Here is a 16,094-nt window from a genome sequence, read left to right as displayed (position 1 = left end):
CATATGCAATAACTGAATCAAATGCTGACCATCATAATTTGACAGTTTAAAATTATTAAGTTAGTGTTCCTCTTGTTAGTATAAGCAGTTTTAAATAATAGACTAGAAGTATATATATGTATATATACACCTACATATGTATAATCACGTACATCTGCAAACATACATATGTAAATATATATATATTCTTTGGTCATCCATATTAGGAGCCTACTCATTGAAACTTTTACAAATTTTAATGTAAGTGAATGGTTACAAATTATATTAATTATAGCCTATTTCAGTTTTACCTATGGCAGGAAAACTGATGTGCGCGGTTTGCATTGCTGTCTAAATGCTGTAGCAGGGACTTTAATCCAACATGAGCTTAAATAAAGTAATTGCTCATTGATCACCTTACTATAGCTGTTCTTACTAGTTGACTTTTTAAGTTAAAGACTATATGTCAGAGCATCAGATATTGTAGTACTCATCATTCCAAACTACAGGCTATAAAACTTGCCAAGGTATCTCCCAACTTGGTATTAATAACTAATGAATATTACTACTACCATGATGGCAATATCATTATTTAATATTTCTTATGACCTGCCTCATGGCCTGGGTATAACCATCTTTCTTATTGCCTTTATTTAGCGTTGTTTTTCAAAATCAGGTTATTTTTTAATGGAATGTGAGCTCTAAGTCTTATTGAAAGGTGAGTATCAAAATAACTGACCGTGATTTTAACTATGCCATATCACACCACACCATTGCATGGCAACCCTCACCAAAGTTCCCCACAATGAGCTATCCAGAAAATGACACCTTTAGCCATATAACTTTGATCATGTCGACCAGCACCATATGTGAATTGATTGAAATATGGCATATACAAAAATCTCTTCTACCCTTATTTATGCATTTTGAGTATGAAGTATATTGAACACATTCACTCAATTTTGTTACCTTGATTTAATTATGCTACTCTAATTTCATACATAAAATAATTTCTCAGGAGTTGGCAAAAAATTACTACTTTTACCCATTTATTTTTACACTGTTTCCTACTTTATTCGCTATGCCAAAGCTTTAAACGTTCTGAATTTTTTTGGTCTTTTTCTTTTTTGGAGAAACTTATTGCATATGAAAGAAACAGATTAAATATGTATTTTCTCCATAAGTGATTTCTGAGTGATCCTGTAAGACTGACTTTATATTGGCACAAAGTCTAATATTCTTCTATCATTTGTTGTATTTTCACATTTGTACTAAATAATAAATATTATTATAACTTAAAATTTCTGTTTATTTAAAGGACCGGGACACTATTGAACATTGTAATAATGAGATGCTTGTTTGGATACACCATTACATCTCCATGGATGCCTCAGTCTCTTAAGGCATTTTGTATAGTAATGCTGTGTTAGTAAAAGATGGTATTTGATTTGATGTTTTGATATGCTATGCCTCTTAAAAGCCAAGGATTACAAACTTAGGTAGATTATTCCCTATTATTTCTACCAAAAATTCCTGCATCAAAAGCCTGTTCCTCCAAAGTTTGGGATTATCCTATTTTTTTATTAAAAAAAAAAAAATTGGTTCTCTTAGGAGTTATTCTTTCTCATCTGAAAGGCTGCAATGGCATTTTTATCCACGTATTTACAATTCAGTATTGAAATTACATTGTCTGATCTATTGTTTCTTTGGTAAATATATCCCAATGAAAGTCTTGACAGTAATACTATCTTGTGGCTTGGTAAAACAGGTTTGGTGCCTACAAGATTTGTGAATTTTATTATTTTTGTGACTAATATAGATGTAAGTGGCTTTTGAGTTTGCTGCTTATTTCATGGTTTTTATTACTACCACTTGGTTCTGTTAATCATGCTGTTTTATTAGCTTGGTAACTGTAATGTAGCCTATTTAATTATTCTGTTATTATTTAGGATAAACTGTTTACTAAATATTGTATTGTTTATTGCTTTTGTTAAAAAGAAATGAAGATGGTAGTTTATAACTGCTGTCATTCTTTGATGGATTTCAAATATATATATATATATATATTTTTTTTTTTTTTTTTTTTGAGACGGAGTCTTGCTCTGTAGCCCGGGCTGGAGTGCAGTGGCCGGATCTCAGCTCACTGCAAGCTCCGCCTCCCGGGTTTACGCCATTCTTCTGCCTCAGCCTCCGGAGTAGCTGGGACTACAGGCGTGGAGTCTCGCTCTGTCACCCAGGTGGGAGTGCAGTGGTGCAATCTTGGCTCACTGCAGCCTCCACCTCCCAGGTTCAAACGATTCTCCTGCCTCAGCCTTCTGAGTAGCTGAGATTACAGGCACTCACCACCATGCCTGGCTAATTTTTGTGTTTTTAGTAGAGACAGAGTTTCACCATGTGGGCCAGGCTGGTCTGGAACTCCTGACCTCGTGATCCACCTGCCTCGGCCTCCCAAAGTGCTGGGATTACAGGCGTGAGCCACCGTGCCCAGCCAGATTTCAAATATTTTAATCAGTTTCCCTGAAGAAAAACTCAGTCTTCCAAATAGTGCCTTTAATTTCCTAAATTTGATAAAACTGTGCATTTAAATTAACAATTTGCTTACATTATTCTTTGTACCTTTTAATTACACTTGTGTACAAAAGTATCACCATAAACTAATGCACATTAAGTATTATTTCAAATTGCCATTTAAAAAAATGTGTAAGTTTGCATTCGGAAATTAATTTAAATTTGTCAAGGAGCCTCTTTAGTGTTAAAAAGAAATGTATATTCTTTTAAAAGACTTCTTAGAGAATTATATTTATGAATAAATAATTTCATAAATATATTTATCTTATTGTTACTAAGTTAATTATGTTTATTTCTCTTATATAAGATAGAGCTAATTAACATACAGTTATGGAGGGATTGTTTAAGTACATGTTTTAGGGCCTTGATAATTACATGTGTTAGATTTAAATACATGATGAATTAAATCAACAGTTTTCTTGTTACTGTGTGATTTCAGTTGTATAACAATTTGTTAAGTCACCATGCATCTGTCCTTACTCTACCTGTACCATCCTTCCTATTAGTGTTATTACATTATTATATGCAGAATTACAGCTTGAAGCAGTTGCAGTCTACACTGCTTTTATTTTGTGCACTGTGAAACTTGGCTTATCTTCAAACAATTAAATAAGCCTTGCTTGCTCACCTACATCAGTGTTGCTGTTTTGTGCTATAAAAAATGAATGTGTTCCTAATGTGCTTTTTTAATCTAACATTACTTGTGTCCTAAAACAAAACCAGAATGAGTCAACAGTTTTTGTTCAGTTATTACAAAAATGTGAATTTAAGTGTTCACTCAAAACAAAAATACTGCTAGTTCTTCACTATCAGACTTTTTCTATCCTTTCTGGAGTCTATTTTGATGAACAGAGAGGATTCTATAAATCAGTATAATTTTTGAACTATTTAATATATCAGTAGTGCCTGACTCCAACCAGTGGTTACTAAAATATCAGTTATTACTTGTGAGAAAGCAGCAGGTTTAGGGGTACCCAGTATGAGAGCTTGTGCCCATCAGCAGAGCTAAACTTTGAGTTCAGGGTGTTGAATTAACAGATCCAGAATTATGGCTTCAAAATCTTTAGGAAGACAGAAACAATCTTTCAAAATTATTTTATTTCAAAATTGTTCTGAGGAGACTCAGCAAAAGACTTCTGGATTCTAAGAAATAGAGGTATTGAAGTGTTCCTGGGAATTTCAGTCAGTTCAAATGATCTCAGTCCAGTTGGAAACCAGAATAAAGAGCCTTCAAGGTGGATTTATACACAGCAATATGAATGTGCCAACACGTGGGGGTGCTCACCCATGAGAGTGCCAAGGAATGAAGGGAGGCTCAGAGACCTGCCTAGGACCACACAAGTTGCCCCAGAGCTAAGGAGGCCTAAAGAGAAAGTATTGGTTTTATTACAATAAGCAGCAATCCAATTATAGTATAAGTCATTAATATTCGTTAGGGGATGTGATTGGATTAAAACCCTGTATTGTAATTTACTGAAAGGAAACCATAATCCCTATAGTTAGTTGATGCTCTGGTAAAATGATAAAAATAAGTCGAATGCAATACACACTAAAAATATTGAAGAAAAAAGGAAATAAATCCTCAACGTGATAGTTATACATACCCTTCCCCAACCCTTATTATGATTAAATAAGAAAATTATATTTGCCCATTAAAAGTATGAAGTTAGGTGGAGTTAGACCATTTTAAAAAAATTTTAAACACCTTCTTAAGCATATTGAAACAAATGGAAAATAGTTGATATTTTTTCCATAGCCTCTTAACAGCGGAAAAACCTACAGTATGTGCACCACTAACAAGTATTTGATTATGATTTGCCATTGTGAGCATTAAATATTTCACAAGTCTATGAAAAAGAGTGGCTACACTTCAAATTATTTTCAGTAAAACTAGGTATTGTCTAATGGGCTTAATTTGAAGATTTTTTACATGCATGAACTTCTTTAGTCATAGCTTTTAGAAAATCATATGGAAGGTCATTTGTCTGTCACAGTTTAGTTGTATCTCATTTTTAAATTCACATGTATTAATTTGCATGGCGATTACAAAAACACAAGTGTTTGAGATGATTGAAATCACTTTAGTTTGGAAACGTAAAAAATAAAGAGCATGAAGAACAGATGGTGAGGAAGGGATTTCATAGGAAGAAAAATAGAAGGAGACCACTAGTGATCAAAATAAAATGGTTAGTTTTAACAAGAAAAAAAGTGAGAATTAAAAGTAAGATTGTGATTGTCTCTAGTGAGTACTTTCTTTTTTAAATTACAGGAAGTTGTTTACGTTAAGTAATTTTGAAACAGCTAAGTTGTCAAAAGTATTAACTTTATCTGAATCTTCTTGGGAGCTAGGCATGCTTAACAGATTTCACGTGAATTCTCATTTTACAGTTTTCAATATATTAATACCCAGGAGTCTTGATAAAAATAAACTCAAGAAACTTTGTGTTGGAAAACAGACCTGGGTATGATAAACATTTAATGTTGGTTCAGTTATACCTTGAAATTTCTATAGAGTATATATTTCCTTTGAGGACATAAAACATAGAACATAAGCAGCATTAGGATAGTGCAGAGCATAAATTGTGGTGATAGCCTGAGATTCCATAAAGCCATGGGAGTTTGAAGAACATCATTATAATAATGCTCAAACCTCACAGTTACTTTGTCTACCATCTTCTTAATGACCCAGGCAGTTCAGACCAAGACTAAAGAAAAATTCCCCTCTGGCCCCTCAGTAATGTGGTAGAGTGGCTAGATTCCTTCTTAGGAAAAGAAAGAACCAGCCTAGTATTCCCTGACATTCCCTGACAGGTCCTGTTTTAGCACTGAGATATTCATACGTTCATTCTGATTTGTTGGGACAAACAGACTTGAATGATCCTGGTCATCAGATTCTTTAAGTAAACAGCATTAGCTGAGTTTCCCTGGGGAGAATGCACAAGATTCACTCTGTTACTTCTTCTTGATGACAGCAAGGCTGGAACCTGCTGGAAAACACTCTTCATTTTACCTGTTGCAGCACCCTGTATAGAAATAGGTATGAGGCCAGATTTGAGGAGTAAAGATAATTATTTGTCCTCAGTCAAAATAGAAACTTAAGGAAGAGGTAGCTGAATAAGAAAATAAATTCTACCAGTTCTCCAGAAAATCCCTGGCATTTTCCCAGCCATGCTTTTATCAGCCCTGCTAAGGATGAAAGTAACTGTGCACTGATGAAAAATTATTTGCGTTTCTTTACACTTAGTTTTATTGGTTTCACTGACCTCCTCTCCGTTCTTAGCTTCAATCAGACTTGGGGGAGTGGTGAATGGGGAAGGGAGTGGAGTGGGAGGTAGAGATCAAGATTTGGGTAGAGTTATATATAAGGAATGGGGAAGGGAGTGGAGTGGGAGAGAGAGATCAAGATTTGGGTAGAGTTACATATAAGCTTATGTAGTGTTGTGTTGTAGTGTTCAGTAATGTTGAAAACTAAAATTTGGAATTTTTATTGTGAGAAAGTCTGTATTTTCAAAGCTGACGTTAACTTTTTGGTTCTTTTTAATTTTTTCTTTCACCAAAAGGTAAATCCACAAAGGCTGAAATAGTTGAATAAAAACTTTAATAATTTTGTTTTTAATTTTGTAGAACTTGATCTTTTTCCTGAATTAATTGGAACTGAAGAAATAATCAAGGTATCATAGCCATTTTTATATTTAAATGTTTTAATATTCAACGGTCTATTTTGAATTGTTGCTTAGGTGTTAGGTATTGCCACATGAATAAAAGTTGTGTTGCACGATTCATTGTTTGTGGGGTTAGTTGCTAAGCTTTATATATAGATAGTTACATAATTGATATACATGATTCTCTTATGAAGAAGTTGAAAGATGTTTTGATTGATATAGTACTAAAAAACAAGAAATATAAATGGTGATGAAGAAAAAAACAATGAACTCTAAAAATAGTTATAGCTACGCAATACAGCTATAAACTGGAATTTTTTTTAGTGTCAAAATTTTTCTGAAGAACTAAAATTATATTTAACCAGTTTTCAATATTGCTACAGTTTATATATAAATAACCAATGTTGATAGATCAACGATAAATATGGCCCAAAATATAAACTATATATATATTTTTGCCCATTTAAATTGTTTATTATTTAATTTGATAAATATTCTTTTACTCGAAGGACATTGTGCTGACAACAGACACTTATACTATGAGTAGTCTATACTATTTATAGATAAAATTTACAGATATTTGAGACTATAAATTTTAACATTTTTTTTTAAATAGAGAGGAAATGATTGTTTAATATATTTTATATTTCATCGTATGCCCTAATGTGCTGTTCATCATAACTGAAATTATGTATTCAGTTCAGGTGCTATTGTTGATGATAGCATGACTGTGTACGTGTGTATAGATTGTGTAGGAGCTGATAAAAGTGTGATAACTAGTGCTGTTATCCAGCAATAAATAACAATTAGGTCTTTCACAGGTAAAAACTATCTTGATATTTTATGCATTTTATGCCTAGTCTCTCTCACAAGGGATTATTTTTCCAAAATGACCAGTCTACCTTTTTACAGGAGTTTATAGATTTCAGCTAAGAATATCTTTATTTGTATGTGTACATACATGTTCACATGCATATGGAGATATATATATATACACACACACACACACACACACATACACATACACATACACATACCTACAAGTGATCAACAGAATTAAGTCAAAAAAGAAAAAAGATATTATATTTATGCTGAATTGTTAATTCAAATAATTGGTCTGACACACTGATGTAAGCCCTTTTTTCAGTATTTGGTGCCATGTAGTAAATGATATTCTGTTTAAGTTCCATCTCACATAATATGTATTACACATCACAAATTTTTTAGAAAGGACCAAGGAATGATCAATTATTTTCATAGTAATTCCCATTACCATGATTCATGATCCATGCTGAGTTACTTTAGTTACAAGATCCATGTTTAGTTATTTTTCTTCTCTATTGCCATTAACACTAAAGCAACTTTTACCATAAGCCTACAAAAGTTATTTAAAATCTTCCAATGTTAATTACTAGTAAATTTCTACATAAAACTAGAATATTGTATTTAGTATAATATGTAGCTGTGTGAATAGGCTACACATGTGACTTTATATAAATTTTTAAGTATTTCCCATTTTCTAATGAACATATACTTCTACATATTTATGAGGTATATAGTGATCAAATCAGGGTAGTTTGCATATCCATTATCTCAAACATTTACTATTTTTCTGTGTTGGAAACATTTGAGATCCTTTTTTCTACCTATCTGAAAATATATATTATTGCTAACTATAGTCATTCTACAGTGCTATCGAACACTAGAACTTATTCTTCCTATCTAGCTGTAATTTTGTACCCTTTAACCAATCTCTTCCTGTCGCCCCCTCCCCACTACATTTCTCAGCTTCTAATAACCATTATTCTACACTCTACTTCTATGAGATCAACTTTTTTAGCTTCCACATAGGAGTGAATACACACAGTATTTATCTTTCTGTTCCTGGCTTATTCCACTTACATAATGTAGGTATATCTTTATTTTTGTCATACACTCTACAATAGAGGTCCCTAAAGCTATGCCTGTCACGGTGCCTCTGGTCTCACCGTTTGCATATATGACAAACACAAGCAGATCTTCCTGTTAGAGAAGAATGTGAAGATGTGTGAGTAGGTTGGCTTGTTGTAGTCAGAGAAAAGTTCCTAGATAGGAAGAAAAAAAAGAACCTCAGTGCATCAGCCCAGGTCCCAACAGGAAACAGATGCCACACCCAAGTGGAGTCATGGAGGTTAATTTAATCAAAAAGGACGATTCATAGGTGTGGGAAGTCTTAATGCAAATAAACAAGGGGTTGGCATTGTACATTTGGGATGAATGATATCAGAGACTTGTTGTTACATCTAAATCTGAAAGGCAAGAAGGCAAGGAGAAGATGCAGAGAGAATGGCACAGCAGGTTCTGTGGTCTCTGTAATGGGACAGCGTCATCCTGTGGTGACCAGTTAGGTAAGGAACCTCCCAGGGAATAACCACATTCTCTGGCTACCCACCTAGAACAGAATGGAGACAGGTGGAGAGAGGCTGTGGAAAGCAAAATGAGAAGATACAATACACTGAGAAAGGAGTCACCTGAGAAGGCAGAGTAGAATTAAAAATCAATGTCATTACTTGTTGATAGAAGGCTATGATCTAGAAGAAAATGAGGAGGAGAAAGAATTCTTATGACATTAGGCTTATTTGGTTTGTGGGGCTTTACCCATTGTGGTAGGGCCCAAAGAAACAGCCACTCTAATTCTTTGAGCTGGAAGAATCCTTGGCACTGCCAAGGGAGAGGGAGCGAGCTATCAACACACAGATGGGGATTTAAAATAAAGAATACAGGAGCAATGATTGGTAAGCTTGGCTTGGCAAATTGGTAGTAGTTTTTGGTATTGAAATTAACTGTTGTATTAATAATATATTGTCAAATCGAAAGAGACCTGTGTCATAATGTGTCTTCCTGGAGCATGATTATGAGATGGGATGAAAACAGTGCTTAACCAATCCACTATTCACTTCCTTTGCTTCGTGCAGGAATGAATGACAGGCTAGAAAATGCATGGAATGTATTCATAATGACTTTCAATCCCTGAATATAGAAAAAAAGAGTTTGAAGGATATTTCTTAGATCCTCTCCAAAAGGAAATGTATGACTTTCCAAGACAAAGTATCTGTAGCATGATCATGGATTCACACTAAATTTTTTAAATGAAGTTGTGAAGGATAACATATGACACAGATCGAAACTACAGTGGAAGAAAGAGTCACAATAACTCCATAAAGAAATTGTAGGAAAGAGTGTTAAAATATTTGTAGTCAGATATGAATAAAGTAATCATAGGGCATGAATGATATGTTCTTCTTAAAATGTTGACACAGCCAATGTGACCTTTTAGAGATCAACAAGATATGGTAGGATAGGATTAATGAAGGTCTAATCACCTTCACCAGGTTCTGAGAGGTTCTGAACCTCATAAAGTTATAGAACTCATTTGTATCTGATGTCTGTATAGTTTTTTTCCCAAATATGTAACAAGAAGAGGTGTGTAGCATTATATTATAATAAAAATTTTATGAAAATTTACATTGCTTATAGGAGGATATGATAAAGTATGTTTATGTGGAAATGTAAGCAAAGAGAAAGAAATAGTATGGTGGAAGTCAAGAGACATTGTTAGATCATATAGAGAAAACAGGTGACATATCTTTGGGGAACTTTTGCTGTGAAGGAGAGATGAGAAGTAGAATGATAACTAGAAGGTGAATTAGAGGTTTTCCTTTGTGTTCCCTTTAAATAAGAGAGATCGGAGTTGATTTAAGCTGATGAGAATGATCTGTTTGAGAATTTGAGAAAACAAATTGGAAACACAAAATAGGTTGAACTACTCAATTACGTTCAATTCCCAGGTTCATGATAGGGAATAGATCTAAACCACAGAAGTGGGAATTAGCTTTAGAAAGGAAGGAAAACAACTCTTTAGTTCTAACAGGACAGGAGGGGCAAGGGGAACTTGGTTGGCCCCTGTTTTTAGTGTTAGGAAGAAGTGTGTTTTTGACTAGTGGCTTCTTTTCCCTGTAAACAGGAAGGCCATCTGCTGAAAATAGGAGGAAAGGACAGGAAAATGAAGGTTTGAACAGAGTTTTGGTAGACGGAAAGAGTGTGGAGTGATACCAGAAAACTAGGCAAATATTTAGGTTTGCAAAAGCAAGGCAGAGTTTAGAAACTCCACACTGCCAAGCTTAATATTGATCCTCAGCAAAACTCTGGATCAAATTATAAAACAAATATTTATGAGAACTTCTAAGGAAAGAAGAGATAATTGGCACCAACCAATTTTCCCTAAAAGCAAGTCAAGGCAAATTATTCTTATTTCCTTTTGCATGAAGTTTTTAGGTTTGTAGATTATGGGAATATTTTATTTAGGAAATTATTTGGCAAAATCTCTCAGGTGGTCCTTGTGAACAAGGTATCACACAGAATGTAAAACTTCTTGAAGAATACTGACTACTTGTAAGGAAATGTGTCAAGGGAATCTGAGAGAGTAGCTATTTTTGGTACGCAATATAATTCAGATCAAGTGCACTAACTTCCTAGAGTTGTCACATATGCTTCAGAAAAAACAACCAGCCAAATAATTAAACTGTAAATAATGAGGCCATCATTAAGCTTGGAATCGTGTGTTTCATACAGTGCAGATTTCCATGTGTAAGACTCATGCTCATGAGCACACCCGGTTAAGATTCAGATTCTTTCTTCTGATATTGGTCAAGTTCTCAATGGCTGTACTCAGTAATATTTTTCTTCTTTTAAGTAACATGGCCTTAAAATATCTAATAGATGATCAAATAAATGACAATTCTAACAAGTTGTTGGGTACAAAGATACTAACAAAATCATGTCCCACATAAACTTAAAAAAAAATCTTGATAACTTTGACAATTGAGATTTCTAAGTATATGGTATATAGTTAGATATAATATGCCCAGTTTTGTGTGTGTGTGTGTGTGTGTGTATATATACACACACACACACACACACACAGAGAGAGAGAGAGAGAGAGAGAGAGAGAGAGAGAAAGCATAGGTCTTGGTTGACTTCTAGTCAGAAGACTAGAAGTCTTCCCCGGTCATTGCGTGGAAGATTCAGCCTCCTGATTGGTGAGTCTAAGGGAAACACAAAATTTAAAAACTAAGAGTAGAATCATACTTTGACAAGTTGCCTTTGAAGTATCTGCCTAAGTCTTAAGTGGAAAATATTTTTTAAAAAGAGAAAATAAAACCAAACACCTCTTTTAGTTCTAAATCTTCCCTTTATTATGACCTTAAAATTATGATTTGTTCTAAAAATATATTATTAAGTATTCTGAATGTTCAACTACTTTGGTCTTTGAAATAGTTTCATCACCAATTCTTATTACAATAAGCTACAATGGCTATTTACCTTGATGCCTGATGAACAAAGAAATATAAAAACAACAAAATAAATACCACATTAAATAACACTGTCAATAAATAACTACAGTGTGTCTTCCTTTTAAATATGTGGTATCTATTCATTTAACCACTTCTTTCCATAGCATTATAATAAAGGCAGCCATGAATTAGGTGTTTTCATTACGTTTAATTATTTCTCTGGAGAGTGGATGATAAAGGTTGTAGGTTAGAAGCATGCATTGTACAGAATGGTGTTTTATGAGGATAAGAAGTTCCCAGGGTACCACAAGTGATGATTGGCAGTATAAGATATTATGAAGATTTTTTCTCTTATTTCCTTATGACTCATTAAATCTTGTTTGCTTTTCAAAGGAGGAGGAAAAGGGAAAAGACGTTGAAGAAGACGCTGTTGTGAATCCTGGTAGAGACAGTGCCACAAATCAAATCAGGAAAAAGGAACCCCGGATTTCTACCACAACACACTACAATCGCATAAGGACGAAATATAATGAAGCCAAGACTAACCGATCCCCAACAAGAGGAAGTGAATTCTCTGGAAAGGGTGATGTTCCCAACACATCTTTAAATTCCACTTCCCAACCAATCACTAAATTAGCCACAGAAAAAGATATTTCCTTGACTTCTCAGACTGTGACTGAACTGCCACCTCACACAGTGGAAGGTACTTCAGCCTCTTTAAATGATGGCTCTAAAACTGTTCTTAGATCTCCACATATGAACTTGTCGGGGACTGCAGAATCTTTAAATACAGTTTCTATAACAGAATATGAGGAGGAGAGTTTATTGACCAGTTTCAAGCTTGACACTGGAGCTGATGATTCTTCAGGCTCCAGTCCCGCAACTTCCGCTATCCCATTCATCTCTGAGAACATATCCCAAGGGTATATATTTTCCTCCGAAAACCCAGAGACAATCACATACGATGTCCTTATACCAGAATCTGCTAGAAATGCTTCTGAAGATTCAACTTCATCAGGTTCAGAAGAATCACTAAAGGATCCTTCTGTGGAGGGAAATGTGTGGTTTCCTAGCTTTACAGATGTAACAGCACAGCCCGATATTGGATCAGGCAGAGAGAGCTTTCTCCAGACTAATTACACTGAGATCCGTGTTGATGAATCTGAGAAGACAACCAAGTCCTTTTCTGCAGGCCCAGTGATGTCACAGGGTCCCTCAGTTACAGATCTGGAAATGCCACATTATTCTACCTTTGCCTACTTCCCAACTGAGGTAACACCTCATGCTTTTACCCCATCCTCCAGACAACAGGATTTGGTCTCCACGGTCAATGTGGTACGCTCGCAGACAACCCAACCGGTATACAATGGTGAGACACCTCTTCAACCTTCCTACAGTAGTGAAGTCTTTCCTCTAGTCACCCCTTTGTTGCTTGACAATCAGATCCTCAACACTACCCCTGCTGCTTCAAGTAGTGATTCGGCCTTGCATGCTACGCCTGTATTTCCCAGTGTCGATGTGTCATTTGAATCCGTCCTGTCTTCCTATGATGGTGCACCTTTGCTTCCATTTTCCTCTGCTTCCTTCAGTAGTGAATTGTTTCGCCATCTGCATACAGTTTCTCAAATCCTTCCACAAGTTACTTCAGCTACCGAGAGTGATAAGGTGCCCTTGCATGCTTCTCTGCCAGTGGCTGGGGGTGATTTGCTATTAGAGCCCAGCCTTGTTCAGTATTCTGATGTGCTGTCACATCTGACCACTACTCATGCTGCTTCAGAGACGCTGGAATTTGGTAGTGAATCTGGTGTTCTTTATAAAACGCTTATGTTTTCTCAAGTTGAACCACCCAGCAGTGATGCCATGATGCATGCACGTTCTTCAGGGCCTGAACCTTCTTATGCCTTTTCTAATAACGAGGGCTCCCAACATATTTTCACTGTTTCTTACAGTTCTGCAATACCTGTGCATGATTCTGTGGGTGTAACATATCAGGGTTCCTTATTTAGTGGCCCTAGCCATATACCAATACCTAAGTCTTCGTTAATTACCCCAACTGCATCATTACTGCAGCCTACTCATGCCCTCTCTGGTGATGGGGAATGGTCTGGAGACTCTTCTGATAGTGAATTTCTTTTACCTGACACAGATGGGCTAACAGCCCTTAACATTTCTTCACCTGTTTCTGTAGCTGAATTTACACATACAACATCTGTGTTTGGTGATGATAATAAGGCGCTTTCTAAAAGTGAAATAATATATGGAAATGAGACTGAACTGCAAATTCCTTCTTTCAATGAGATGGTTTACCCTTCTGAAAGCACAGTCATGCCCAACATGCATGATAATGTAAATAAGTTGAATGCATCTTTACAAGAAACCTCTGTTTCCATTTCTAGCACCAAGGGCATGTTTCCAGGGTCCCTTGCTCATACTACCACTAAGGTTTTTGATCATGAGATTAGTCAAGTTCCAGAAAATAACTTTTCAGTTCAACCTACATATACTGTCTTTCAAGCATCTGGTGATACTTCACTTAAACCTGTGCTTAGTGCAAACTCAGAGCCAGCATCCTCTGACCCTGCTGCTAGTGAAATGTTATCTCCTTCAACTCAGCTCTTATTTTATGAGACCTCAGCTTCTTTTAGTACTGAAGTATTGCTACAACCTTCCTTTCAGGCTTCTGATGTTGACACCTTGCTTAAAACTGTTCTTCCAGCTGTGTCTAGTGATCCAATATTGGTTGAAACCCCCAAGGTTGATAAAATTAGTTCTACAATATTGCATCTCATTGTATCAAATTCTGCTTCAAGTGAAAACATGCTGCACTCTACATCTGTACCAGGTTTTGATGTGTCGCCTACTTCTCATATGCACTCTGCTTCACTTCAAGGTTTGACCATTTCTTATGCAAGTGAGAAATACGAACCAATTTTGTTTAAAAGTGAAAGTTCCCACCAAGTGGTACCTTCTTTGTACAGTAATGATGAGTTGTTCCAAACGGCCAATTTGGAGATTAAGCAGGCCTATCCCCCAAAAGGAAGGCATGAATTTGCTACACCTGTTTTATCAATTGATGAACAATTAAATACACTAATAAATAAGTTTATACATTCCGATGAAATTTTAACCTCCACCAAAAGTTCTGTTACTGATAAGGTATTTGCTGATATTCCAACAGTTGCTTCTGATACATTTGTATCTACTGATCATTCTGTTCCTATAGGAAATGGGCATGTTGCCATTACAGCTGTTTCTCCCAACAGAGATGGTTCTGTAACCACAACCAAGTTGCTGTTTCCTTCTAAGGCAACTTCTGAGCTGAGTCATAGTGCCAGATCTGATGCCGATTTAGTGGGTGGTGGTGAAGATGGTGACACTGATGATGATGATGGTGATGATGATGATGATGACAGAGATAGTGATGGCCTATCCATACATAAGTGTATGTCATGCTCATCCTATAGAGAATCACAGGAAAAGGTAATGAATGATTCAGACACCCACGAAAACAATCTTATGGATCAGAATAATCCAGTCTCACATTCACTATCTGAGAATTCTGAAGAAGATAATAGAGTCACAAGTGTATCCTCAGACAGTCAAACTGGTGTGGACAGAAGTCCTGGTAAATCACCATCAGCAAATGGGCTATCCCAAAAGCACAATGATGGAAAAGAGGAAAATGACATTCAGACTGGTAGTGCTCTGCTTCCTCTCAGCCCTGAATCTAAAGCATGGGCAGTTCTGACAAGTGATGAAGAAAGTGGATCAGGGCAAGGTACCTCAGATAGCCTTAATGAGAATGAGACTTCCACAGATTTCAGTTTTCCAGACACTAATGAAAAAGATGCTGATGGGATCCTGGCAGCAGGTGACTCAGAAATAACACCTGGATTCCCACAGTCCCCAACACCATCTGTTACTAGCGAGAACTCAGAAGTGTTCCACGTTTCAGAGGCAGGTTAGTTATGGATCAGAAGGACAGATTGAGGTGTGGTGGTTTGCTTGCTCTAAAAGAAAAACAAAAATTATGAACAGATAGAAATTTGGTAAAATGGTACATCATCATTTTTAAAATCAAAACATTCAAGAAATCAGTCTCCAGTTTCTAAAGTATAATTTTATTTACTATTTCAAACAATTGTTTAACACGTTTTGGTTTTTAATTTGATTCTCTCCAAACAAAACAATTTTTATTTATTGTCAATATTTCATACTCTACAGGATGCCTTTTATGGGTGGGGGCAATTCTGTTTGCATAATACATTTTTAGTACTCTGCTTTTAAAATAAGATCAGAGTATGCTATTTTAGATGATTTTAATTTTCATACTTTTGTTCTAAAATAAGTTGTAAACTAATTATATTTAATTATAAAATGAATTATTAAATCTGAGGGTAATGTAACATAAGCACTTCTCTCTGACACACCCTCATAGAAAGGAATTAGTTAATTTGCACATTCATATCAACTTGGGGAGCTTTATTTATTATTATTATTTTTATTTATTTATTTATTTATTTTCTTTGAGACAGAGTCTCACTCTGTCGCC

At 35.4% G+C, this 16,094-nt stretch overlaps 1 protein-coding gene across 4 annotated transcripts in view; it reads left to right on the top strand.

Annotated features, from left to right (window-relative positions):
- The window catches only part of PTPRZ1 (protein tyrosine phosphatase receptor type Z1), a 191,057-nt gene that overhangs the window by 126,355 nt on the left and 48,608 nt on the right, over window positions 1-16,094 (top strand). For 2 of the 4 annotated variants that reach the window (XM_050785075.1, XM_050785074.1), the window contains exons 11-12: window positions 6,172-6,218; window positions 11,936-12,911. In XM_050785075.1, the coding sequence (XP_050641032.1) occupies window positions 6,172-6,218; window positions 11,936-12,911 (1,023 nt within the window). Of the gene's footprint in view, window positions 1-6,171; window positions 6,219-11,935; window positions 15,504-16,094 lie in introns of all 4 variants that reach the window. The other 2 variants (XM_050785073.1, XM_050785072.1) reach the window with 1 other exon arrangement.

The sequence above is a fragment of the Macaca thibetana genome, chromosome 3 (assembly GCF_024542745.1).
Source record: "Macaca thibetana thibetana isolate TM-01 chromosome 3, ASM2454274v1, whole genome shotgun sequence".
Lineage (NCBI taxonomy): Eukaryota > Metazoa > Chordata > Mammalia > Primates > Cercopithecidae > Macaca > Macaca thibetana.
The sequence above is the reverse complement of the archived record's forward strand: the minus strand, read 5'-3'. Positions and strand labels throughout refer to the sequence as shown.